A 24,840-nucleotide genomic window follows, 5' to 3' on the forward strand; every position below is an offset into this window, starting at 1 on the left:
ATGGGATAGGGAATTGCCAAGTAGCCTGATAAGTATCACGAGAGGGATTGGGGCAACCTTGGCACAGGAAGAGACTAACGAAGATGTAACATAATGAAATGAATATGAAAGCCATCTTTGCAGTAATGAAATCAAAACCAATGAGCTTCATTTATTATAATTATAATGAACCAGACAATTAATACAACAATTTCTATAATTACCATCTGAACAACTACACATAGGGATTACAAATACAGAAAAAATTAAAAAAAACTAAGTCTTGAAGAAAGATATCCCCTTTTCCTCTAAGGTACGTAATTTTTTTTCCTGAATGGAATACAAGAGGGAGTCAGAACATGTTTCAACCCCTAAGGTTTTTACACCAACACAACATTTACAATAACCTACTCCCTTGAATAAGAATAGCGTAACCTATTCAAGCAAGTCCAGCTCCTGGTTTTAGATTCTATATATTTTACATAGCATTTCACAATGAGCCAATATCAACTCACAAAGGGTTACCAGAACTTCTACAAATGTTGGGTACTCTCACAACATTCTTAGCTTCTGGATCTCAGCTATCATTCGTTTGCCTTCTTGCATGATATCCAATGGAGACACTCCTGCAGCTGTACATTTCACCCGGGTTTCATCCTGTAAAAAATTAGGACAAGGTCACCTTGCTGTGATTGAATCATGAAACCTCAAAAAAAACAAAAACAAAAACAAAAAATAAAAAGAATTGCCTAAGTACTGATAAAAATGCATTAATTATATCAAGTGTTTGAATTTAAAGGATCTCTTTCCAAATTGATGAAAAGTGAACCATAAAATTTTATTCTTTCTATTGCCTCTCCCCTTTGAGGATTTGGCATGGACACTTGCACAGAGGAGGATGTATTTCTAAAAATCACCAAAAAGCCACCAAGAACTTATACTTGAAATATAGGTAGCAAATACATTTAAGTGAAAAGCAATAACAAACACAGCAATGCAATATGTTCTAGTTGTGCCTAAATTTTTAAGGAACGCCCTTACATTGTATGTCTCCATCTTTGCTCGAATCTTGAAAATGTATGTCTTGAAGTTTGCCTCTTGGAAAATTTGATCAAAGGAACACTCATCCCCCTTCAAAGAACAACAAAAAAAACAATAATAATAATAACTTGTTACATTTAAGATACAGTACTGTACAAAGGTCTTTCTACACAAGATGGCATTGTTCAAAAGATCTAAAACTAGGACATCAATGGCAAATTCAAATTGAATAAGGACCACTTTAAGAATACAATGGAGCAATCTGCTTTCAACCAATCCTTTGGTGGTCTTAAAATAGTGTTTGAAAAAAAACAAAACAAAACAAAACACCTTGTCTTACTCACCGAGTCTCGCATCTGACCCAGTTCATCTGCAGTTATTTTCAGAAGCAACTCAGCTGTTTCCTGGAAACAGGTAACCCAATGGTTACCAGTGAAATCTGCCAAGTTTGTCTGAGTGGGGATGAAAACATGACATCAAGAAAACTCATAATGATTATAGGAAAGCATCATCAGTAAAGTCTTAAAATAAAACTCACTAATAACATCAAGCGATACTTGAAGTTAGGGTAGGTCTTGTTACACTTCTCACAGCGATAATTACCATCTCCCTCATCAATAACCTTCTTGTTACATTCTGCAGTAGGGCATGCCTAAAGAGGAAAGACAGAAACTTTCACAGAAGATGTCATCTACTTTCACAAAGGATGTAAGAAAGGTGTTTATACTGGCACAAGCAAATGAAAGGAGGAATCATTAATTTGGATTGCTCAGGTCTACATGATTTAAAGTAACATGCAAAAGTAGCATGTCAATGATAGAAATTACACTTTTAAAATCAGCAAAGTATCAGTTTTCCTTCTTCAAGAAAGTTCTTAAAGAAAAATTGTTCTTTGCTTAGAGATGAAATTAAACAAACATAGCAAGTTGTAATTATTTTTCTTACCTTGTACAAACAGTTGTCTTTCTTCATGTACAAAACAGTGGCCTTTGATGTGAAATAGTCAGCCTGCAGAAGTCAAACATAATCAAAGAATGAAATAACCATGAAATGAGATTGGCCAGGTAAGAGTAGTACTAGAAACAACAGTTTGCCAGAGCAGTAACTGATCAGATTATCAATGACTATGATCACCCTATGATGCTACATGTAATGTTCAGTCAGGTTGTTGGAATGTCAGAGGTTGCTACCAAAAACAGTGATTTTCTATGCAATGCTACCTCAGTCACAATGCATGATCAAATGTTACCCATAGTCTCATTCATCATCAAAATTTACTATTTATGAGCCTTCAAATATGAATTCATCATCATGCAAATAAAATATGAAGCAAACACTCTAAGTACTTTGTTACCTTGTCCCCCATACCAAGGTTTTCATGATCCATCTGAAAGAAGGTTTTGTAACCACAACCTGATGGAAGAAAACATCAACAAAAAAATTTTTGTTTTTAGTCTTCTTTTCTAATTTTTGTTTTGGAGGACATTAATTTAATTTCACAATTATTTGATTTGTGTTCATGCAAAGCCTAATAGTACAAGTGAAAGAACTACTTTAGTTGTAATATCACACCTCCCTGAGGAGAACCCCCAAGTTTCTAGTGAGAGTATACCTGTATATCGTCTTGTCACCATATTCCCACCAATGGCGTAGCTCCACTTTCTACATATAAATCCACACACAACCCACAATTCCTCTAATCACTCTGATGAAGGGCTAACGCTCGAAACATCAGCTTTTTTACCCTTTACGGTGGCTAATTTACGTTTTCAACCCAGTTGTTAACACTAAATTACCTGCAATATTTTAAACCTGTGACAGAAGATCTCCTGTAGGTGAACTCACTGGCTAAACCTTCTGTAGCAGTCTAACTTTAATATTTGTAGCAAACTTACTGTTTCCTTCATCATTTCAAGACTCAATATAATTTCAAAGTTAAATGAAATAATACAAGAAAAAAAAAGAACAGCAACCCAAACCTCCTCCATCAGATCTGAGCCCAGAGAGAGACTCTACATTTGAATCTTTACCAACATTATCATACCTGTAAAAAATCCAAATAAAGATATATTAGTTAAAATTAAACCCACACAAGTTTTCAAAATATTGACACAACTTGAAAAGTTACCATCCACGCAAGCTATGAGCCTCTTGTAGGTCCATAGGGTTTATCCTCATATTTGTTGAACCCAAGATTGACAAGGAGCGTCCTGGAAAAAGTTAATATGACAAAGTGATTTCAAGGAATGTCACTGAACAATAAATACAACTAGTTGCAGGCATGGGGGGGGGGGGGGGAGAGAGGGGGGGGCTATACTCATGATTAAAACTTCCTCCAAATAAAGGGTAACTCCTAGACTTGACTTATTCAACATCAATTTCTACATACCTCCAAAATCTGAGACTTTTGCCCCTTTTAGGGCAAGAACAGGAAACTTTCCAACAAACTCATCAAATGTCTCAGCCTGTTAACCAATAGCAGAGAGATTAATTTTGAGAAAAATTTTTGTCCTGATACCAAAAGTTGGTTTGAATTTAAAGTTCATAAGGTAAATGAATTATTTTGTTGGATCAAAGAATCTTAATAAATAGAACACATGCTGAATACATCAAAGCAAGGTTAACATAGTGTTGTACACCACACAGGTACACCACAAAAGCTCCAAAGCAACAGATTTAATGTAACACACACAAGATACATAACTCTTCTGCTTCTGTGCTCTCTCACCACTCTCAAAGTTCCCTTATGTATAAGAGATGGCTGTCCTAATATACTACTAACAGTTCCTTTGCCCTTTAACATCTTAATGATGATAATCAGCAGTTAAACCATGCTTAACCTAGGTTTCTAACAACATAAAGAGTAATTATTGACTTATTATTCCATTAAATTGTGTTTATCCCTGGATTAAATAGGGAGCATAGAAAATTCATATCTCAGGGTCATTACCTCTTCTCCCCAAAGAGTTGCTCTCACACTCTTCTCTGATCTGTCCAATAGAGTAATGTCCCTCTTAGAAACCTAAAAATATTTTAAATAGAATTAGAGAGCTAAAGTAAATTCTTAGGTTCCAAAATTTAAAAAAAAATTGGAACTAAAACCAACCTGTCTGTTAGTTGTTTTAGTTGTTATTTGTGTGACATCATCAGCATTGATCACGATACCTAAAATATCTATGCAAATTGTTATTAAAATTAGTAGAGGACCAGTTTTTTATTACATTTAGATCCCATATGAAATGAGAACAAGGTACTTAAAGATTTGTTATCTACAGCTAAAGCTGAACACTTACTCCTTTTGTCTGCTCTCTCGTCTTGGTATGATTCAAAAGTCATCTTTCACCACCAAATAGTGTGGACAGAGGGTGATGATTCCATTGGGAGATACAAGGAATTATGTTCCTGAGAGGTGGTTATCATGTTATAACTGTCATGCTAACCCTAAGCAATACTTTCAGCCCTCAAGGGTTACAAATTAATAGATATGTAAAAGATTATGACTCACCAACAAGTGCATCTGCATTAAAATTTCCCAAGTCACCAATGTCAACAAAATTGTACTGCATGGTTGGTAGGTCACAAGTATCATCACACTAAATCAGCAAGTTATGAAATAAACAAGAGTATAAAAATGCAAAATGGTGGAAATATGTCTCAGTTGCTGTATGCCTAGTATTTAACAGTGTCAAACTGTCATGTTAATACAATCTGAGTATATTCTATCGATTTCTAAGATGGTTTTGAAACTATCCACTGATTCAGTCAGGTAAAATAATTTTCATCACATTTTTCTACAATAACATGCTGAACAGAGAGTCTATGGTTGCAATGATATCTGTACTTACTGGCTCTATCAAACTATCATTGTTCAGAAAGAGTTCATAGTCATTCTTGATGGTTGTGAATTTCTTGTTTGCAGTTCTCAGAGAGCATTTGGAGATATAAAACACCTGCATTATGAAAATTATTTAGAAAATAAGAACATCCATAAACACAAGTCTTCTCAACCTATGACAACGAGAGGTTGGCAAATCCAACAAACTTGTGTCATAAAACTAGAGCTAAACTAAAAAGTAGTTATAAGCTAAGAAACCAGGGTCAGCCCCCACTGACAGTGTTGCAGATAGGCTTTGAACTTAGCCCACAATAAATAATTAAATAGAGACAAATGTGCAAGTAAAAGCAAGGTTTACATACCTTGTCAAGTTCAAGCAAGTCATAAAACTTGTCAACAGCTTCATTGAATCCAGTGGCTCTGATCTCTCCCTGAAGAATATTAAAAAAAGTGTGTTAGTCTGAAGATAACTGTCCCTTACGACGTCAGACTTCTATGCTTCCAAAAAATCTTAGTTACGATAGTGTCATCAATGGGTGGTCACACAAATCCTTCTCTGAAACTACCCTGTTTTTAATTACCATTTCAAAAAATATCACATCATTTAACTTTTAATCCACAGTTGTCCTGAAAAATGCACACAAATCAGGTAAGGTAAAAATGATGAGTTCCTATAAATACCTCTTTGGGAATCTTAAAGATAAAAGGGAAAACAAGTCATGAAATAATAGTTCATATTTAACAAACCGACTCATCCACAAGGTCGACATTAAAGACACGGCCCTCTCCTCTGGAGTTGTTGTAAGTGCGGACCTTTGGCTTGCTTGTAACACGTACTCGAATTGTCCATCTGTTAAGTTTATGAATATAGAAACAAAGGAGAGACCTTGAGCACTTACACTAACAAAAAAGATCAAAAGCATTTTGGTTGCATGGAAAATGAAGACTCCCATAAGCTAAGAGCTAAGAGCTAAGAGCTGAGAGCTGAGAGCTGAGAGCTGAGAGCTGAGAGCTGAGAGCTGAGAGCTGAGAGCTGAGAGCTGAGAGCTGAGAGCTGAGAGCTGAGAGCTGAGAGCTGAGAGCTGAGAGCTGAGAGCTGAGAGCTGAGAGCTGAGAGCTGAGAGCTGAGAGCTGAGAGCTGAGAGCTGAGAGCTGAGAGCCAAGAGCTACGACCTACGACCTAAGACCCAAGACCCAAAGACAAAGATCCAAAAATGAAGACCCCTTCAGGATTTTGAGACAGGAAGTTCATGTCACACTTTGCGGCTTCACCAGAGAAAACCAGAGAAAAGTTTAACCACCTCTCTGTTTGCAAAGTGATCATTAACCACCAAAATGAAAGTGAAATTGCCAACAATTACATTAAACTCTAACCCAGACTTCCCTTGATTTTCTTTTCTTTTCCTATTTGTTACTTTCTTAATTAATTTTTTAAAAAAATAGTGCCCTTCAAACTTTTCCCACCCTCCTTATAATGGAAAAAGATCAGAGCTTGCTGATGTGAACTTTCGATCTGGCTGGCAGTGTTACAGCATTGCACTTCATTCATACAAGCTGGTCTAGCACAACATATAGCACAATTACATTTTTCCAGTGTTTATTTGGTTTTGGCAAAACTTCTTGCATAATGTCTGCCCATTCCAGTTGCCAAAGCTTCTAAACCCTCTGGGTAGAAAGCAAGTGGTGGTCACTGCAGAGATATTCTGCAGTTTGAATGCAATAAACTCCATGTGAAAATTCACATCAGCCAAGGAAGCTTTGGAGAGATTTTTCTTAGGTCTTACCACTATAATAAAGAAAATAAGGGGCCCTTCATTTTTGGGTCTTTGCTGTTTGGGTCATCATTTTCAAGTCTTTGTATCCAGGGTCTTCATTTTGGGGTTTTCGTTTTTGGGGCCTTTTCATTTAAAACTGGTGTTTGATCATATACTTTATCCCTATTAGACAGATTAAAACCAGACCATGATATTTCCAGCAAGAAACAATAAAAAGATCATAATGAATAAAGATATTAACAGGGTCTTCATTTTCGGGTCCTCATTTCTGGGCCTTAGGTTTTAGCTTTTGGGGGTCTTCATTTTAATTAGCTGCAACCAAAACATTTTCATTATAAAGTGATCAAAAAACCCCTGAATTTGTCCATAAGACATTTTCACCAAAATTGTATCTCAGTCCAGGTCAGAATCAGTGGCTTTTATTTTGAAAAAAGGTTGGAAAGAAGGAAGACCCTAGAATTTAATCGTCTATCATGAAACATGCTCAGGCCATCTTAAAATGGGCAGCATATGTCTTGTTTGACCCAAATATTTCTGTGGGTGAAGAAAAGAGTCTTTGAAAATCTTGTACTACCTGTTCTGATATGGTGTCAATGATGTTATTGGAAAGACAGATCTGATGTTATTGCCTCTTGAAGCAAGTGGCTTGTGACTGAAACAAAAAGTAAATATTAAAACTATGGCATATAAACACATTTGCCGCTTCCTAGACTTAATACTTCATTTGGTCTCTTGAACATGTGACTTCAAGCACCATAATTCCTCCAGAAATGTTCTTTTAGTTAATTCCCTTTGACTGCACTAAACATTTCATATTATCATGTGTCATATAATATTACCTTCCATATGTAGAAGAGGCCAGTTCTGCACCCCTGGATGTTCCACCTGCTAGTTTACCATTTGTCATTACAGCTCTCACACCACCTTAGTGAAAAAGTACATTTTTTCCTTTTGAAATGACATCATTGCTAATCACATGAACATCAACTACAATGAATTCATAAGTTTCAGCCAGCTAGAATACTACTAAAATTTGTAAGTTAGACAAGACAGTATTGTTACTCTACCTGGAATACTCTGTGGAGCACCATTTCCATTCTTTTGTGGAGGATTTTGGCGATCAATGCCAGGATCTGCATTTAAGTTTTTGGGATCTCCAATCTTTCCAGGAACTTCCCTTCCAGGTTTAATAACAGTCACATCCATAAGAATCAAAACTTTCCTGAAAATAACCTTAAAGTGAATAAAATGTCTTCCCAAGAACCCCTTTTTATTTGATATTAATTTCAAAGCTCTGTTGTATTGGTTCAAGTGTGGTTTTGTCTCCTTTCAATTTTCAAAAATCTTTCACTAAAGCTGAAGCAACACTAACCTAAAGCTAGGTGTATTAACTCTGCTGTCAAGCATAGGCTAATGTGAGGCCAAAAGGAAGGTTTACAAAGTAATATAATATGTTCAACAAATTTCTATTTACCTGGTTTCTTGAATAACATTACAGATGTACTTGTTCAGCTGAATAACAGCTTTCACTTCTAATTGTTCCGAAGTCACCATCTCATTTAGTTGAGTGGCCAACATAGCAGCTGTAAAAACAACATACTGCTATATTAGACATTGTTATATATAGAGATGCAGTTATATAACGCTTCTCACAACTTAAAGGATGGCATCAGTAAGTCAGCCACTTCACTGACATATTTCCCTTATCTACCCTGTGATAAGCAGGAGTGTTAATTAACCTTAGGGTTTCTGATAAAAAAAAAAAACTGTTGTTAACCATGCTCTACACCATAGCAAAAATCAATGGAGTTCTTTTCTGTTTTCTTCCTAAGTGGTAGTCAAGATTAAGTCATACAGATGTTTCACATCCGTTTTACAGATAAACTATAAAGCACAGGCAACACTTCATTTTGATTTAAATGGGTATAGTACTACAGTATTTATTGATATAATATGATACTCACATGTAAGGACATGAATGCCATCAGATAGCACAAGCCTATGATACAGAAATCAGCTCTTATATTAAAAATCAGTAAACAAGTTTGAATTCAATTTTTAATATCATTCCATAAATGTAAACAAGCCATCTCCTGTTTCCCCATCTCTCTATAGCTGAAGTTTCTGTTTCATATATCAGTTCTATTTTGGATGAAAGAAAATTTATAAAGAAAGCCCAAACTAATAATAACCTCAAAAAAAAAATTGATGATTGTCTTTGGCAAAGCATACAAACTATTCCTCTCTCACAGAACAGGATAAAATAGTATTATGATCCATGAAGTGGACATCAATTTGTTTATACACTTAACATGAGAGTTGAATTATTGTGAAGATGAAGAATAACACATTAAAAGAGTTACTATCAATATCTATCTTGACTTACACCACCAAAGACAGAAGTTTAGTAACAGTCTGTAAATAATGTACTTAGAATCCATGTCAGCTAGAGCTTTTAATTCATGCAGTAAAATACACTTGCATTGTGTGTATAAAAATAATCTTAAAAAAGTGCATACCTGTACCGGTCATTGCCTTTACCATCACTTCCTTTTGACTGAATTTGTTTTATTCCCTGTGCAAAAAGTTTTGATTTCACAATTTTTAAATTTTACCAGAGTATCAATGACAAGAAGGTTTACTTTGGAAATTTCCCACAAAATTTTACAGAACAGCATTTGTAATTAAAATACTACACCTTCTCTTTCTTAAGCTTCTGAAACAATTCTTCCAAATTGAACAACAAGTAAATCCAAAATAGATAAAAAAAATTCCAATATGGTTGGTGAAAAGTGCAGTACGTAAACAGGCTGGATTAAATGTCCTAATACCCTCTCCAAATCTTCATCTCATTTGAAAAGGTTGTTCGTCACTATGGATGTGCACTTCATGGAAATTTTATGTCTAGGGATCAGCGACCCGTTCCAATAGGAGAAGTCATCTCCTCGTTGGCAAGAATCTAGCTGTTAAAAACTTGATGGGTAGGATTGCTTTACAGAGAAAAAAGAGCTTGTAATGAAAAGCCATGGTAGAAACAGTCCGGCTCAGTCCACTGAGCCTGAGCCTGAGAAAAGCCTTTCAGAACCACAGTATAATAATATGTAACTGGATATTGTAAAATAAATAATTAAGCCTGAAAGCAAGAAACGAGGAAATCATCGTGGTCAATAATGGTTGGCTAGTAGATTGGTCACTGTTTATTTGAAATATATTACGTGTATATGTACTTCGTGCATTTAGAAAAGTTAAATTAAAAGCTCAATTTTGAAAATTCCTACCAGAATTTGCAAAATTGGCTGATGCGGATGCTCTTCCACCGGTTTGCTTATAATTTCCTGCAATAAAACATACGATAAAGAAATATATTTTTCGCGCGAAAAGGCGAACAAAGTCGAGATTTAAAAACACATGCGTGTGTCATTGATAGGAATCGAAAGAAAGACAATATATGCAGCCGTACCTGGATTGCCCCTTCGCTTAACATCTTCAGAGATCTTTACAAATGTTTGCAATCGACGGCAAATTCTTTAACTGTAATGAAGTAATATTCGGAAGCTTCTTCGTGAGTCTTTCGATTAGCACTCCCGCCAAAATTCCTCCGAGCGTGTTTTTTAAATAGGCACCACTGACCACTAAACCAGTGACTCTTGTTTCCTTAAAACGAAGCCCTGGGAACGAGTTATAATTGTGCAAGCTCATGACAAAATGGCGGCGGTGATTCAACGCCTTTCGAGACAAGCTTTAGTCACCTTCATGACAAGAGAAACAGCAACGTTTTCTTCGAACTTTGAAACCTTAAAAACAATGGTAGGTCAGCAATGAAAATTGCAAAATATTTGATCACCTTTAGAGGCCGTTGGTGGTCAACAATAAGCGTACATGCACTAAATCACGCACATCCGGTAAACACGTACTTTGCCGGTAAAAATCCTGTCAAAAATTTATGTGCGAGATTTGGAGCTAGAACAACTTTCCTTTCAACCAATTTTCAAAGCATGAAATGAGTTGCAAAATATTTTTTGTACTTTTGATGCTATGCTAGTTGAGATGGTTTAATGTTAACCATAGATTTACGTATTCGTTTACGTACCGGAACGTAGAAACATAAGTTTGATCCAAATTGTAAACAGTAAATTTACACGACACGTTATTATTCAAACATGCTCTGATAATTTCTTTGAAACTGCATTAACAAGCTTCCAAAGCAAGCTAGAGTCATCAAAGCAACATGTTGTGGGTTGAAAATCGTGGGAATTATGGATTAGGTACCATGTCGCCGACCGTTTTTCCATGTCATTTGTGTTCTCTGGCTACAAATTTCTTTTTCAGGAACGCGAGCGTTTGAAACAATATGAATGTTTCTTCATATTTTACCAGATACAGATATGATCCCTTTTTAGTCTAGAGTATTTTTACTTAGCTTATCGATGAATAAATACGGTACTTAAAAATAAACATTTCCTAATGTTCATGTAATCTTTGACAAAAGCTTGTTAGTCTTGTAATTTTTTGACAACCAAGTTTTAAGAAGTATGGATAACTGTATTTAGTAGATAGGTCACAAAGTTAATAGAGAGAATGGCTTCCTTTATGGACTATTATCTGCTGGATAACACTATCTACCCTTCAAATAACTGGGATTGGACCTGTATTCCTTTATGAGGTTGTTGCTGTTTTTGCCAGTATATAATATTCTATCACTGGTTCACCCAATGTAAACTACAGTCATGTGATTACACATCATATCATCATTATAAATAAATATTTTTTTATTCAGTTCTAATGATGCAGTTTAGTAGAGCAAGGTAATTTGTCATTATCAACTGAGTTGATAACACAAATTGACCACCATAAGAGTTACAAAGGTGACATTTTGAGTGTTAGCCCTTCATCAGCATAACTCTTAACAGTGGTCAATCTACATTATCAAGTCATTTGATAATGCTAGATTTCCTTGTTATACTCGCTCACCAACACAGCACCACAGTTTCTCTATTATTAATAGTTTAGTAAGGCACTTGGCTTCATCCTCCGGAAACTTTTTTAGTGTTACCTTGAAGCCCAATGCACAATAGTCATCCTGCCCTTGAGGTATTATGGTCTTTGAGTCCCTCAGTTGACTTTGAGAGCCAAGTCATTTGTTGTAATGAATATAAAGCTGATAACAACTTAGTTTCTTTGGTCACATGTTTTAATTAAATGCATTTCTTATACAGATCCTATAAAAAAGTTGTCACTTTCCTTGTTCATTTAAGAGAGGCATTCAACTTTTCTTTATGTACATTACAGGAAGTTAACATACTGATCCTTTACTTCTTTGTTTTTGTTATATTTTTTTTTTCAGCTTGACTCAATCACAGCAGATGACATCAAGCTTTCTGTTCCAGATCCTTTAGAACAAAATAATGGAAGCTTCACTGAAGCACCAGCAACTCATGTTTCCATCTTTGAGTGTCCATTCTTTTCATTAGGAGTATTCATCTTAAGAAAAGGATGTTCTATTCCTCTCCATGATCATCCTGATATGTTTGGTTTGTGGTGAGTCAAGTAGCATCACTGTTTGTTGCAATTTGCACTCAGCTTGTAAAAAGAATAATAACCCTGAGGCTTAACTCTAGTACTTCCAGTGTAACTGCATTACTGGCAGCACTACTCAGGGCCAAATTGGCAACTAGAATGCTTCATCATAACCTGACCTAGAGGTATGGTGAGTTAAAAATATTTGCAAAGCTAAATCCGTGGCAAACTTCCTTGTTAGGTTTGTTTCCAAAATGCAGCACATGTATCTCAATTGATGACTAGACGCCATCTTGGATTTAGGAGAACTTGAACTTTGTATATTATATCATCCATCTTAGTTTCCACTTTGTGGCATGTAAAAGATTTTTTCCCAGACTTAATTTTGGAGGATCTATCTAGAACACTGACAGCAGGAAAAAAGGTTTTGTTTGTCTTTAAAAATGGCGACCAACTTTTTTTCGAATTGGCTACCACTGTGAAAAATTTAGGAGCCAAGTGGCTATCAGGAAAAAAATTAATTTCATGCCCTGCTACTGAAATGGCTATCCTTAATTTTTAAAATGGAAAACAAATTAGCCATACATTTCAATCCCTTTATCAAGTTAATTAATTGCAAGAAGTGGGATCTTGAACAAGGCAGGTGTCAGAAGAGATGCATATATTACATCACACGAGATCCTGGTAATCCCCTAGCTTGCAAGAGCTTGTTTTTTTAGTTCTGTGGTATTGCATTGGAGTATAGAATCCAAAAATTTGGGGATCTATTCTTAGTAGGACCCTCAGATTTTTTATTTGTTCTTTGTGACAAGACAGATTTCAACTTTCCTTCACCAGAACCATGCTTAACTCTTGACCGAAAAACTGAGGTTTGAGCCTTGGGTGCCTCTTCATGTTGTGATCGTGGAAGAGACACTTTCCTACTAGTGTCCTTCTCCTTTCAGGAGTGTTACTGGGTTCTTGCAATATGTTATGAAAATCTGACAAAATGAGGCAGGGAGTCACTTGCCAAACTTTCATAATTTAATTTAATGTCAGTAGGTAAATTTGATGAGTCCACTTATACTTGTTCAGTTTATTAAATTGCAGTAATAAAATATGGTTACAATGACTTATGTGAAACTTAATTTCTTGTACTGAAATGCAGGTTTATGTTTTTGTTTTGAAATTTCAGCAAAGTGGTGTATGGGAAAATATCGGTGGATTCATATCAAAGCCAGTCTGAGTATGTACCAACACTTCTGCCCTTTTTCAGTACTGTTGTATCTGTTGAAGCTTATTAGGTAGATTTTTAAATTCTGCAGTGATATAGTTAGAGTGAATTACATATTTATGCTCACTACAGGACTACACTAAATGGAAGAACAGATGGCTTTACAAAACATCCTCTTCATACCCGTAAAAGTATGTATTAAAGCTCTCAATGACATTTAATGCAATAACTTTGGTTTCTGACAGTGTATCAGTAGATAAAGGAATATGTGTGTGCCAAAATAATGATGATCCACTTTGCTGTGAACGTGTAGTCTGAATCATAGAGCATTTCATGGTCTAATTTCTGTCAAGTGTTGTATTTCCATTGACATGTATCCTTGGACTCTTTATAGGAAGGCTCATAAGATGCAGGAAGACTGAACAATCTTTTGAAGAAAGCAGTGGGAGTTGTGTGCTGACACCAACTGTTGGTAACCATCATACGATTCACAATACTAGGTAATCCTTGGTAATCCCTCTCCTTTCTTTTTCTCATCACTTGTCATAGAATTGATTGATAGTTATTGTGAAGCTCATTTGATTTATTTGTGTAAATGATTGTTTTGAATGTATTGTCACAATGATTTAAAGATTACATGATTGTATTCTCAGGGTGATCCTCCCATAAGTAAAGAATGCTTAAGGATATGGTAGACCTTTGAGAGCTCATTTTTTTCACTTTAAAATTTTTTTTCATCTCAAACTAACTATAATTATTTTAACTACAGTTTCCAAGAAAAAATTCTCATAAAATATGGAATGCACAAAAGTTATAAACAAAAACATATTTCAAATTCTTTAGCCTGCTAAAGTGTGAATAGCCAATTATAAATGACTTCCAAAGGGTTTCTTGCAGCAAAACTCCCTGGTCCTTGAATTTCAATCATGTAAACATTTCCTGATTTCAGTTGCACATTGAGATCTGTGCTTATGTCTGTGTTTAAAACTAAAATGTGAGTGACAAAAGATAAAAAGAAGAAGAGTCCATAGGTAAAAGTTGAAAAAGAGGCCTGGCTGTCAGCAAAAGAAGTGAAGAAATTCAACAAAGAATGGTGAAAGAATCTCACTGAAAGGGATAAAGGCTTATGGTTTAGGTAATCTTTGCTGCTCACACTTGATCAGCAACCATTAAGTTTTGCCACAGCATGCTTAAGCTGCTTTAAGCTAGAAAATTTAAATAAAGGGTTGAAATCAAAATTTGCCATTCAGCAGAATTGAACTAAAAGTCTGTCACAGGTGACTATTAGATAGTTACCTGCAAAATAGCAGCAGGAGGCTTCTGTGTTTCTATTGGCAGTTGGCATTTCATGTTTTTCAGAGTGTTAACTGGTTCAAAAGAAGACACATTCTCATTAATTTGTGCCTTAAGGTGTAAACTTTAGGGATTGCCTCAAAATTTGGTTCAAAGATTCCCAAGATGCCAACCTAAAAACTGAGTGGGGGAATTCTGATTCTCAGAACTGATCTCCCACAATGGCCTCTGATGTAATATGTATCAGTAAAATTTTGACAGGTAAATTCCAAAGCAACCAAGAAGAATATCAAAATAATCCCACATGGTTTTGTAGACCAGCTGCTCAGGATTTGAATTTTGCAGAAGTTTCATTTGTGCAGTCAGATTTGATAATCAATTAATTCAAGATAAAACAGAATAATTTGCCTAATAGTACATTTCATAACTTCTCCAATGATATGTAGTTTCTGGTGGTTATGCTTCAAATAGCACGTTAAGAATTTTTTTGTGAAGAATGTCCACAAAGGTCTACAGTATCCTTAATGTAGAGTGTCTTTGCAAAACGTTTGCACCATTTTCAAAGAGCCAACTTACCTACATAGCATTTAGGCCACTTTTCAAGGTGAACTGCTCTAAACCCTCCTTCTTGAGAGGCCACAGCTGTTAAGATATTTATTTTAAACTTTGTAATCTGAAATGATGTTATGGCTAACAACTATTCACCAAAGTGGAGGCTTTGTGGCTTGGGAAATATCCACTGCTAGCCACTGACTTGTAGGTTAATAGTTGTTTAAGTGGATACTAAAAACTGAGGTAATATAGCACAAAGAGATGACTTTGACTTGATGGCAATGTTTGCAATATTTTAGGGCACAAACCCTGTGCACCTTACTCAGAGGTGAATAGCAAAGGATGTGTGGAGTTTCAGTATCGAATCAGAACATGCCCTCAATGCTCTCCACTGTTTTAGTATATACTGATATCTTTTATCCAAAAATTACAAAATATCTTATCTGTTGATTGAAGTAGGATAATTATCTGATTGTAAATAGGAAAGTGAGTTCCAGGCTTGTGAAATGTTTATTTAAGGTAAATATTTCTTGTTGCACACTTGGAAACTTTTGTCAGTTACTTAAAATTGTTTAATGTATGGTTCCTCTTTTGTTGCAGTCCAGGACCATCAGCATTTGTTGACATCCTTGGTCCTCCCTATGCACAAGACAAAGTGAGTAAACATGAACACAGTAGGGTTAGACTTTTTCTTTTTTGGCTTGAACTTTAAAAAAAAGGCTTTGTTGATATCTAGGTGCAACAAGTTTAGATCAGTAAAATTAATTTGTTGTGGTTAATTTTGCTTTATCGTACTAAGGGGTTATTTTGGAACTCTTGTCATGAATATCTCTCCCACATGTTTCTAGTTAATAAGAGTAATTGGCATGCCTCCCCTTACTAGATATTCAACAAACTTCCACTCAAAATAAAATAAGTTACTCCACAGTTCCCTGCTTTCCCCACAAACAATGTTGCTTGAAATAAGTGAGGGTTACTAGTTTTATCAGGCAACATTGAAACAAGAGAGAAAAGGAGAAAAATGAATGTTAGAAACAAAAATCAAAAAGTAGTAGATTGTGTCAAAACTTTTGCCACTCACTGTAATTTTTTGTTTTTTAATTCTGAAAGAATACAAGCTCTTTAATACTTTTCCTTATTTGTCCAACAAATTGGTTGACACTGTCTCTCTCTTTCCCCCCCCCCCCCCTTTAAACCAGCTTAACTAGGTAATAGGTACACAAATTGGTTGCAAATGTAAATAACGGTTTTGCTTTAAAGCCAAAAACCAAAATGGGGTAATCTCAACAATATTTCATACAGCTACTAGTGTCGTGGGTGGTTGAAATTATGGCCTTGAATGAATTTTTAAAAAGGTCTTTCTTGTGTTCAGTTAACTTATCACTGTCAGTAAGCACAAGAGGACTAATTTCAAAATTGTTTTTTGTGCATGCATGTACTTTGGGAAACAACTTGAAAGATTATTTGAATGAGGAAGAACCAAAGCTTATAGAGTGTATGTGTTGTGTAGGGTCGTGACTGCACATATTATCAAGAGTGTGATCCTTTACCATACCTAAACTCCAATAGGAACAATCAGGTGATGTATCTTACTTTACACGTGCTTCATCAACTGTTATTTTTAACAGGATTCTGATTGTTTTTCAGAGTCAATTATATGGAGATTGATCTTTCTCAGAATAAAAAAATTGTCTAACATATTTGACTCAGTGTGGACTTGTTCACTCAGTCTTTTGTAACTCAGTGGGAAAACTCAGCCCAGTAATGCTGGTATGGAACAATTTTCTTGAGATGTGATTTTGATGCAGAAATGCACTTAGTTTTGCCCACAGTTGCATTGAGCTTGCCAGATCTACTTTACATTGAAAAAAATAAAACATCCCTCTTATCATTTCTCTCCTAATTTGTTTTCACAAATTCACAAAGATACTGAAGAGGAATTATGGTCAAGTTGCTGACAGTTCAAATCACCAACACCAACTTGCTGACATATAAAATCAAGTAGAGATATAAGCGAGTTGGTCTTCAATCCAGTACAACTTATTAGAAGTTAAACATGTAAAAAAGTAAAAGATCTTTAGCAAACAAAAAACAAAAAAAGCCAAAAACTCGGCTTTCTAGACAAGATCTTTAGTAAAAAACAATTTTTTTATTTCCAACAAAGTTTATAAGGATCTCAAGGCAAATAAAGCAAGGTAAACATCACCAATGACCAACAATTAGCTTTAGATGCAAACAAGGTGTGGTGCGACATCAACACTGTAAAGACTCTTTATGTCAATCAGTCAGATTTTAAAAAAAAACTTGGCTTTCTAGACAAGATCTTTAGCAAATAAAACAATTTTTTTTTCGTCCAACAAAGTTTATAAGGATCTCAAGGTGAATAAAGTAAGGTAAACATCACCAATGACCAACAATTAGCTTTAAATGTAAAACAAGTTATTGTGTGACAATACCACAGTAAAGACTTATCATGTCAATCAGTCAAAGTAAGAAAAATAAAAACTTGGCTTTCTAGACAAGATCTTTAGCCAAAAAAAAAATTTTTTTTTCATCGAACAGAGTTTATAAGAATCTCAAGGTGAATAAAGCAAGGTAAACATCACCAATGAAAAACAATGACCTTTAGATGTGAACAAGTTATTGTGTGACAAAGACTCATCATGTCAATCAGTCAGATTAAAAAAAAACTTGGCTTTCTAGGCAAGATCTTTAGTAAAAAAATCTGACTGATTGACATGATGAGTCTTTCCAGTGTTGTTGTCACACAATAACTTGTTTGCATGAAACTTGAAACTTTTATAGTCATTGGTGATGTTGACCTTGCTTTATTCACCATGAAATCCTTATAAACTTATATATTGGAAGGAAAAGATCTTTTAATTTTCTATATGTTTAACTTCTAATAAGTTGTGCTGAATTAAAGACCAACTTGCCGATATCTCTACTAGATTTTCTATGTTGGCAAGTTAGTGTTGGCAAGTTGAACTGTCGGTGACATGACTGGATACCCTGAAGAGAAGGCTTTATTTGAAAGATAACTTTTGTACAGAGTTTAAGGTATTGACTTAAGTGGCTACCTTTTTCTCATCCAGGCTCCACCAATTGAGACAGATAGCTCTGAAAGGTAAGAGTTTCTGTTTGCAAAAGTTATTGAGGTATATCTGCAACCCACAGAAGTATTTCTCATCAATTAATTCTCACATAGCCTATAGGGGTGTAGAATGTATCTTTTTAAGAAGGAATTCAAACTTGGTCATAGACTTAGAAAGTATGTGAAAGTGACTTATTATGATTGCAAGAATCAAACTATTGTGTTCATCTCTGACATGGTCTCACAGGTCTTCTCTTCAACAACAGTTGTTCTTGCAGAAAATGTAACTATGAAAAATATGTTTCCTGTTTTCATTTAGATGGATAATTGAAATACCTCCTCCCCGAGACTTTTACTGTGATACTCAGGTAATGTTATGTAAGTTCCTATATTTTCATTCAACTTGTTTTTGTACTGTAGTTCACATTCACCCCATGATGTTCTGTGAAGATGGCTTTTTTGTGGGAATGTCAGTCAATTTTTACTCTTCATTCAGTATTGAAAATGAAATCAAACTGAATCATTATTCTGGGAGAAAATTAGTGACACTTAAACTTTTCACTTTGTCACATGATGAAGACTGGGAGTATAGCAATCAAAACATTGCATTCATTACACGATTGATATGCCTGACTCTTACATCGTGAGGCAAACAATTAAACATTCATTTAAAAATAACCCACTTTCCCAGCTCTCCAATAAGGTAGTTTCTCAGTAATAATAAAAGTTTTATTTTTATTCCCTTTTTTTCTTCAGCCATACAGGGGACCACCTGTGAGTCTGCAGTTAATCTCTGGTCCTTCAGACTTATAATTATACCATACCCAGTGTCAAGTAAGAAGGATTACATTTAACAGATCTGCACTGGAGAAAAATATACATTTAAACAAGTTTGTATAGTATAATATAATTATACAGTTTATTTATACAAAATACATAGGTTGCTTATTTACATTTCTAAGTAGAAGTGTTGCAGTTCTGAATTGCAAAAGGTACTTCATCTAAAATTTTTTATGCACTTCAAACTTTCAGCATCTATTGAATTCATTAATTATTTTAGCTCGACAAGACACGAAGGTGTTGACAAAATTGACTTGTGCTACCCAAAAAAAAAATCATTTTAAGATTCATTTTAAAATTACTGGGCTGATAACTTAAAGTCACAACTGTGTTTTGGTTTTTGTTTTAACATGTAATGTAAGTCACCAATTCAAAGATTTGAAGGCAGGAGAAATTGTCAAAATTGATGTGCCGCTAGTACCAAAGGAACTAGCTGTGGGGAGGTCTTGTCATCTATACTTCACCTAACATTTATCAAAGTTAGTCATACTTTTTTTTTTTATTAAGCCTGTTATTTAGCAAGTAGATCCTTTCTACAGTGTGCATGTTTGGTTACTGTAATAGATCAGAGATGTCAAAGTGTGAAAAGAACCAAAAAAGTGGCACATGAGGAACAGACAAGTGTCACCAGTGTTTTTACCACATTTTGTTGTCTTCTGAGATATATTACTAGACCCTTTGCACCCTAACATCAGTATGCATATTCTCTATACTGTTCTCTATACATTTCCTAATGCGCTGGCAAGGAAAATTTGTTTAACAATCAAGAGGTTCTTTAGTTGATTATCATTTCCTTTATTCTCATGACCTTAATGTTTGATTCAGAGATAATATTGAAAGGAGAAATTAGATGCTAGTCACTCTCAGGGATTAAAGGGTTAACATACACACCACAACATGGAATCAAATTGTTATATATTGTAAAAAAAATATATTTTATCAATGGTAACATCATTTATGGGTCTGTCTTCCAGCAAATCAATAGCAAGAACCTAACAAAGTGCGTATATAATGTAGCTTGTTAAATGAATACATTTACGTCATAGATGTCCAGTGATATTCACAAAGTTGGGTTGTGAACATCTTTTAAAGCCAAACTTTCACTTTTTATTTTGTGAAATTTAAAGTTGGAGAATTGATTTGGAAGGCTTTTTGTTGTGTGTGTAGGTATATGAAGTGATTTTCCAGTTTCAGGGTTTTGTTTGTTAACAGAGTGTTGGTAGTAGCAGGAAGGCTGACCTTGCAGTAATTTCACCCTGGTCTGCTTGTACCAATTGATAAGGCTCTCTAACTGTATGCCATGAACAGGTTGTGATAAGTTAGTGTAACATAACGATTGAGTGTAAAAGGCACGTGTAAAATTTACATAATTTGATCAAAAGGAGAGTAAACTTTCCAGATACTTTCCTAACTGTCAATTTAGGTCGGCTTCTTGTGTGCAGCCATAAGTTCCAAAGAAATAAATGTAACCTTGAATTTTTTACCTTTGCCTGTTATATATATATATATAGTAAACCCAATTATTCTTAGTTGGGAGTTTTTGGGTTCTGTATTTTTGAGACACCAATTTGAGTTTACACTGTTAATGTCAGTGGTATATTTAGGAAACTCGCTCTAACAAAGGGCTTACGCTCGAAACGTTACCTTTTAAACTCTTTACGGTGGCTAATCTAAGTTATCTGTTGAAAAGAATTACAGTTAGATCGCTCCAACCAAAAGTTAGATAGCTCCACTCGAAAGTTAGGTCGCTCCATCAAATAAGTGACTTCGCTCCCAACTTAAGTTACTTCGCTCCATGTCGAAATGACAAAATGCAGAGAATGAATTATTGTTCTGTGGTGCAAACCGAGTCTTCTCAGCAACTGCTGATAGGTTTCCCACTGATCCGTTTGTACTAAAGAGCCAGGTTGTACCTTCTGTTGGATGATATGCAAAAGAGTCCCCACATTACGTTTCCTTACGAGTTATGGGAGTGATCGTGCTGGTGGTTACTGGGTGTCAGACAACCCTAATACCCATCTCTCTCTTCTAGGCCAGCGTCCCCTATAAAACTCCAAAGAATATAAATCACAGCACCGTGACTCACTATATTATAAGGAGTACAGTGTAATTCTAAATTACAGAAGGTTCACTAGCCCCCAAAGAAATAAAAGACAACACTGAAAGTCTATTTAGTCCGAAACACCTAATCGCCCTTTAGATCTTCAACAAAATTTGAAGTATAAAGGTTTGACATTAAGTAGAACAGCAAGTTTCTTTTATAACTACTGAGCTTGTTTAATGAACAAAAGGTCCTCCAAGGCTGCTTATTCGGGTTTCAGTGTCGATCGGTAGCCTTATCCCCTCAGTTGTGTACTTATCTCTACACATAATTATTCACGAACACAATTATCTTTAGATAAAGATCGCAATTATCGTTTAAATAGACACTGCTTATCAAAGTGATTCGTGAGTTTATTTGCTAGCGTGAGGCGTGATTTCCCTCCTAATCGTGTCATCCACAAGGCATCAAGAAAAGATTTGTTACAATAGGAGCGTCTGAAGCCCTACGCCTCCTCAGAGCAAATATGTCTCGCTCCACCTCTAGAGTCTCTTGTAATTCCCGCAGGGTCGGTTATTTAAAAACGTTTAGCCGTTGTTTAACAAAACCGCGTTCTAAGCCATTTTGAATTGAGCAAAGCTTTTTATCTGAACACAAATGTTTGTGAACAGTGTCGAAAGGGCCGAAAGCTTAAGTGGAAGAACATTTATTGAATTTAATCGAATCTCTTAAGGAGAATCCCTGAGACCCACTGCTGTAAACAGCGGTTTCTGTCAGGCCTCATGTAAATAACCGGCCCACAGAGTTTCAAAATACACTTAAAGAATTAAAGTTGCCAAAACGAAGGTCAGGAGAAATATATCCCCGCAGTTGTTTTCTTCGGGAGAGAAAGGTCACTTAAAAACAAAGAAAATAATAGAAAAAAATATTTGTATCTGCCTGTAAGTGGTAAATAGGGGAGGTAATGCAGGTTAATTGCCTGAATCGTTTTTGCAGGCATCTTTTAACGGTAGTTAAAGGCCTTATTAGTACTTCACTACTGTCAATTAAAATGCTACCGAAGGATACCATGCATAGATAATCAAATCACTATATTCAGGGTTTTTGTTCTTGAAGATTTGCAAGTGCCAAAAAGTGTAGCAACGAGGGCCGAGCATTGATGCAACTTGACTATCAACAATACCGCGTGAAACTGGAGAAACTTACAGATATTCAGTAAGAAGGGTATGATATATTATGAATCCAGCAGGTGATTTCTGTCACAAAAAATATTGAGCAAAATGATTGATTGCGACTTTATTTTTCTCAGACCAATCCCGGACCGAGAGTTTGTAGAAACATATGTCAAAGCATTTTACCTGACTGAGAATGAAATGGAAAGATGGATCCGAGAACACAAGGTAAGTGAAATCAGTCAGTAACTCTACATAGAAGGTGTGTGCCATCAATGTAGAGTGGAGATTGTGTTAAATTTTCCTTCCTTTGTGAAATACTTAGTAAATGAATTACGAAATCTAGATCTGAAATGATGTAATACTTCAGGCTTTATAACTAGATGCTCAGTTTTATTTCTTCTAATTTAGTTTCTTTTCCTAAAAGGAGTCTTTACTAATGGATCCTGGATACTAATGGATATTAATGGATAAGAGCCATCATTTCTCTACAGTTAAATTAAACTTTTATTTATGTTGAAAAAGCCCCAATAAAATACAGTAGTGAGAGATACCAAATAATCCAGCGAATAAAATTGGCTAGAATAACTGCTACCCTTTGACTGATACATTCCTCGGGAAACTTATGATTTACACTTTGGTCATTCATAATTTGGTTCGTTTCTATTTCACCCAAAGAGAGTGACCCAAAAGCTTTCAATTAAAATAAAACCTTTTAATTTTGCTTTGTTTGGGACTTCTGGTGATTAAGATATGCTATTATTTTACTTCCTTTTGTAGTCAGCAGTCCCCATTTGACCATGGCATTGTCTTATTCGTCAAATCCTTTCAATTCTTAGTCATCTCAGAAAATTGTTCTTCCTTTTTTATGATGATTTCATAAAGATTTCTTCTTTTTCCTCAGGAATACTCTGCTAAGCAGCTGACAAGCCTCGTGACATGTGGTGTCGGTTCACATGTCACCAAAAAAGGAAAACAAAAACTGTTGTCCATTATTGAAGATATGGAACGCTCCAAAGCTCGGTAGCAGGAGGACTAGCTTTCATGGTCAGCATTTCATTGCTAATTCAATAAATTGTGCGATAACAATGACGATGAAAAAAGGGAACGAGGAGGAACTCAATTTTTTTTTAGCCAGAGCTGTATGATAAGAATTGCGAAGAAGAAACGATTGGAGGGACTAAAAGTTTTCTTTAAAATAGTGAAATTTTTTTGGTAAACTTAAATCAGGCAGAGAAATATTAAATTGGCCTTCACCGGACACGTACTTCGTTTGTTACAGAAACTTTATAGTCTTGTAAGGGCCAGTAAAAAGAAAAGCTTATTTGGATTTTTTGAAATAAGTATTCTAGATATCTCAATACATGTAAGTATTTTGTAAATTGCAATGATATTTTCTCAAAGATTAAAGGAAAAAGCGTCGTCAAAAAAAAACAAAAAAAACAGAAGAAACGTATGCAATCTTTTGTTTTGCTTCTGTCAAAATATTGGGTACTGGAATGAAGGTTTCTTGAATATTTATGTTCCGTTCACCCCGCTTACTGTCTCCTTACCTTGCCCCATAACAGCTTAAGACAGCGAACGTCTTGAGCGTCAAAAACTCTAGCATGCGTGGCTGGCAGTGACTTTCTCTGTGATGTGGTAGCACTTGGCAGTAAGTGCAGTAAGCACTCCACTTACCAATATAATGGGGCTAGCACTATTTAGGAACTATATCTGTTAATATACACTACTGTAATAGAAGCTGACTTATACCGCAGAGGAACTCTGAGACAATTTCCGTTCTTCTTTGTTGCTCCTACTTATTACATATTTTCATTCTCTAGAAATGCAAAACTCTTTCAACATAACTCAGTTCTCAGAAAAAATGAATATACAATAAAGGTATCCAACCTGGCTCATGCAGATTGCGAAGACTTTGCTAATTTTTTGCACAATGCTCTCATTAGGAAGCAACAGCTTCTAGTAAGTTACAGAGTTTATATTGAAAAGCATTTTTCAACACACATTAAGGCAGTGTTCACACTTGGTGCCCGGGCACTAGTACCCGGGCACCGGCACAAAATGGTGCTGTGTTCAGACACACGGTACCCAGTCTGAAGATATGTTCACATTCAATAAACAGAGCACACGCTCACTATTGCACCGTCGGACGCCATTTTGAAATCTCGAGTGGGACAAGGAATTGTGGGTACGAAAACTAGTGGTTTGTGGGTAAAGTGCCAGGGCACCAACGAAAAATGTGTTCACACAAGGACTCAGTGCCCAGTTTAGTGCCCGAGTACAAGGTCGAGACCTTGTACTCGGGCACCGGCACCGTGCCCGAATTCTGGCGTGGGTACCAGGAAAAAAGGTGTGTTCACATTGGTGCCCGGCGTAGAATAGAACCCGGGCACGGTGCCCGGGCACCAAGTGTGAACACTGCCTAAAAGTCCTTTTATTTTGATATTCAACCATCTTATCCTGGAGCTGATTACAGGATGTTTTT

At 35.6% G+C, this 24,840-nt stretch overlaps 3 protein-coding genes across 7 annotated transcripts; 2 read left to right on the forward strand and 1 right to left on the reverse strand.

Annotated features, from left to right (window-relative positions):
- Positions 1-116: 116 nt before the first annotated feature.
- LOC113668892 (replication protein A 70 kDa DNA-binding subunit) lies at positions 117-10,403 on the reverse strand. Of its 3 annotated transcripts, none has more exons than XM_089190533.1 (23): positions 10,091-10,403; positions 9,909-9,965; positions 9,150-9,205; positions 8,595-8,629; positions 8,105-8,213; positions 7,698-7,852; positions 7,470-7,554; positions 7,205-7,282; positions 5,603-5,705; positions 5,218-5,286; positions 4,866-4,970; positions 4,526-4,613; positions 4,127-4,194; positions 3,971-4,042; positions 3,410-3,485; positions 3,149-3,230; positions 3,000-3,064; positions 2,375-2,433; positions 1,966-2,028; positions 1,559-1,672; positions 1,365-1,472; positions 1,021-1,110; positions 117-685 (listed from the first exon to the last, which is right to left on the reverse strand). In XM_089190533.1, exons 1-23 carry the CDS (start codon positions 10,112-10,114, stop codon positions 677-679), a joined length of 1,770 nt encoding a protein of 589 aa, XP_089046659.1. In that variant the 5' UTR covers positions 10,115-10,403; the 3' UTR covers positions 117-676. The 3 variants fall into 3 exon arrangements, with proteins under 3 accessions (XP_089046659.1, XP_027040667.2, XP_089046660.1); XM_027184866.2 differs by having other exon boundaries at positions 117-636; positions 10,091-10,400; XM_089190534.1 differs by lacking the exons at positions 9,909-9,965; positions 10,091-10,403 and adding an exon at positions 9,329-9,721 and having other exon boundaries at positions 117-636.
- On the forward strand, positions 10,313-20,622 carry LOC113668893 (2-aminoethanethiol dioxygenase). Of its 2 annotated transcripts, none has more exons than XM_027184867.2 (10): positions 10,313-10,437; positions 11,975-12,168; positions 13,322-13,372; positions 13,493-13,551; positions 13,755-13,860; positions 15,806-15,860; positions 16,716-16,784; positions 18,301-18,332; positions 18,619-18,667; positions 19,056-20,622. In XM_027184867.2, exons 1-10 carry the CDS (start codon positions 10,336-10,338, stop codon positions 19,110-19,112), a joined length of 774 nt encoding a protein of 257 aa, XP_027040668.2. In that variant the 5' UTR covers positions 10,313-10,335; the 3' UTR covers positions 19,113-20,622. The 2 variants fall into 2 exon arrangements, with proteins under 2 accessions (XP_027040668.2, XP_089046665.1); XM_089190539.1 differs by having other exon boundaries at positions 10,315-10,437; positions 18,619-18,677.
- Positions 20,623-21,124: 502 nt separating this feature from the next.
- On the forward strand, positions 21,125-24,250 carry LOC149036949 (syndetin-like). 2 transcript variants are annotated; one of them, XM_089190542.1, is made up of 3 exons: positions 21,125-22,395; positions 22,490-22,580; positions 23,257-24,250. In XM_089190542.1, the coding sequence occupies exons 1-3, from the start codon at positions 22,340-22,342 to the stop codon at positions 23,377-23,379; spliced, it is 270 nt and encodes an 89-aa protein (XP_089046668.1). In that variant the 5' UTR covers positions 21,125-22,339; the 3' UTR covers positions 23,380-24,250. The 2 variants fall into 2 exon arrangements, 1 of the variants encoding a protein (XP_089046668.1); XR_016181962.1 differs by having other exon boundaries at positions 22,294-22,404; positions 23,257-23,399.
- Positions 24,251-24,840: the final 590 nt, after the last annotated feature.

This window comes from Pocillopora damicornis, chromosome 12 (assembly GCF_964200805.1).
Source record: "Pocillopora damicornis chromosome 12, jaPocDami1.2, whole genome shotgun sequence".
Taxonomy (NCBI): domain Eukaryota; kingdom Metazoa; phylum Cnidaria; class Anthozoa; order Scleractinia; family Pocilloporidae; genus Pocillopora; species Pocillopora damicornis.

Excerpts from the sequence above, each read along its gene's own strand:
- LOC113668892 (XM_027184866.2), bottom strand. The coding sequence starts at position 10,114 with ATGTTAAGCGAAGGGGCAATCCAG. Across the intron at positions 2,029-2,374 it reads ACCTTGGTATGGGGGACAAG|GCTGACTATTTCACATCAAA; the intron begins GTAACAAAGTAC and ends TGACTTCTGCAG. Across the intron at positions 1,673-1,965 it reads AAGACAACTGTTTGTACAAG|GCATGCCCTACTGCAGAATG; the intron begins GTAAGAAAAATA and ends TTTCCTCTTTAG.
- LOC113668893 (XM_089190539.1), top strand. The coding sequence starts at position 10,336 with ATGGCGGCGGTGATTCAACGCCTTTCGAGACAAGCTTTAGTCACCTTC. Across the intron at positions 10,438-11,974 it reads TTGAAACCTTAAAAACAATG|CTTGACTCAATCACAGCAGA; the intron begins GTAGGTCAGCAA and ends TTTTTTTTTCAG. Across the intron at positions 16,785-18,300 it reads ACTCCAATAGGAACAATCAG|GCTCCACCAATTGAGACAGA; the intron begins GTGATGTATCTT and ends TTTCTCATCCAG.
- LOC149036949 (XM_089190542.1), top strand. The coding sequence starts at position 22,340 with ATGCAACTTGACTATCAACAATACCGCGTGAAACTGGAGAAACTTACA. Across the intron at positions 22,396-22,489 it reads GAGAAACTTACAGATATTCA|ACCAATCCCGGACCGAGAGT; the intron begins GTAAGAAGGGTA and ends TATTTTTCTCAG. Across the intron at positions 22,581-23,256 it reads GATGGATCCGAGAACACAAG|GAATACTCTGCTAAGCAGCT; the intron begins GTAAGTGAAATC and ends CTTTTTCCTCAG.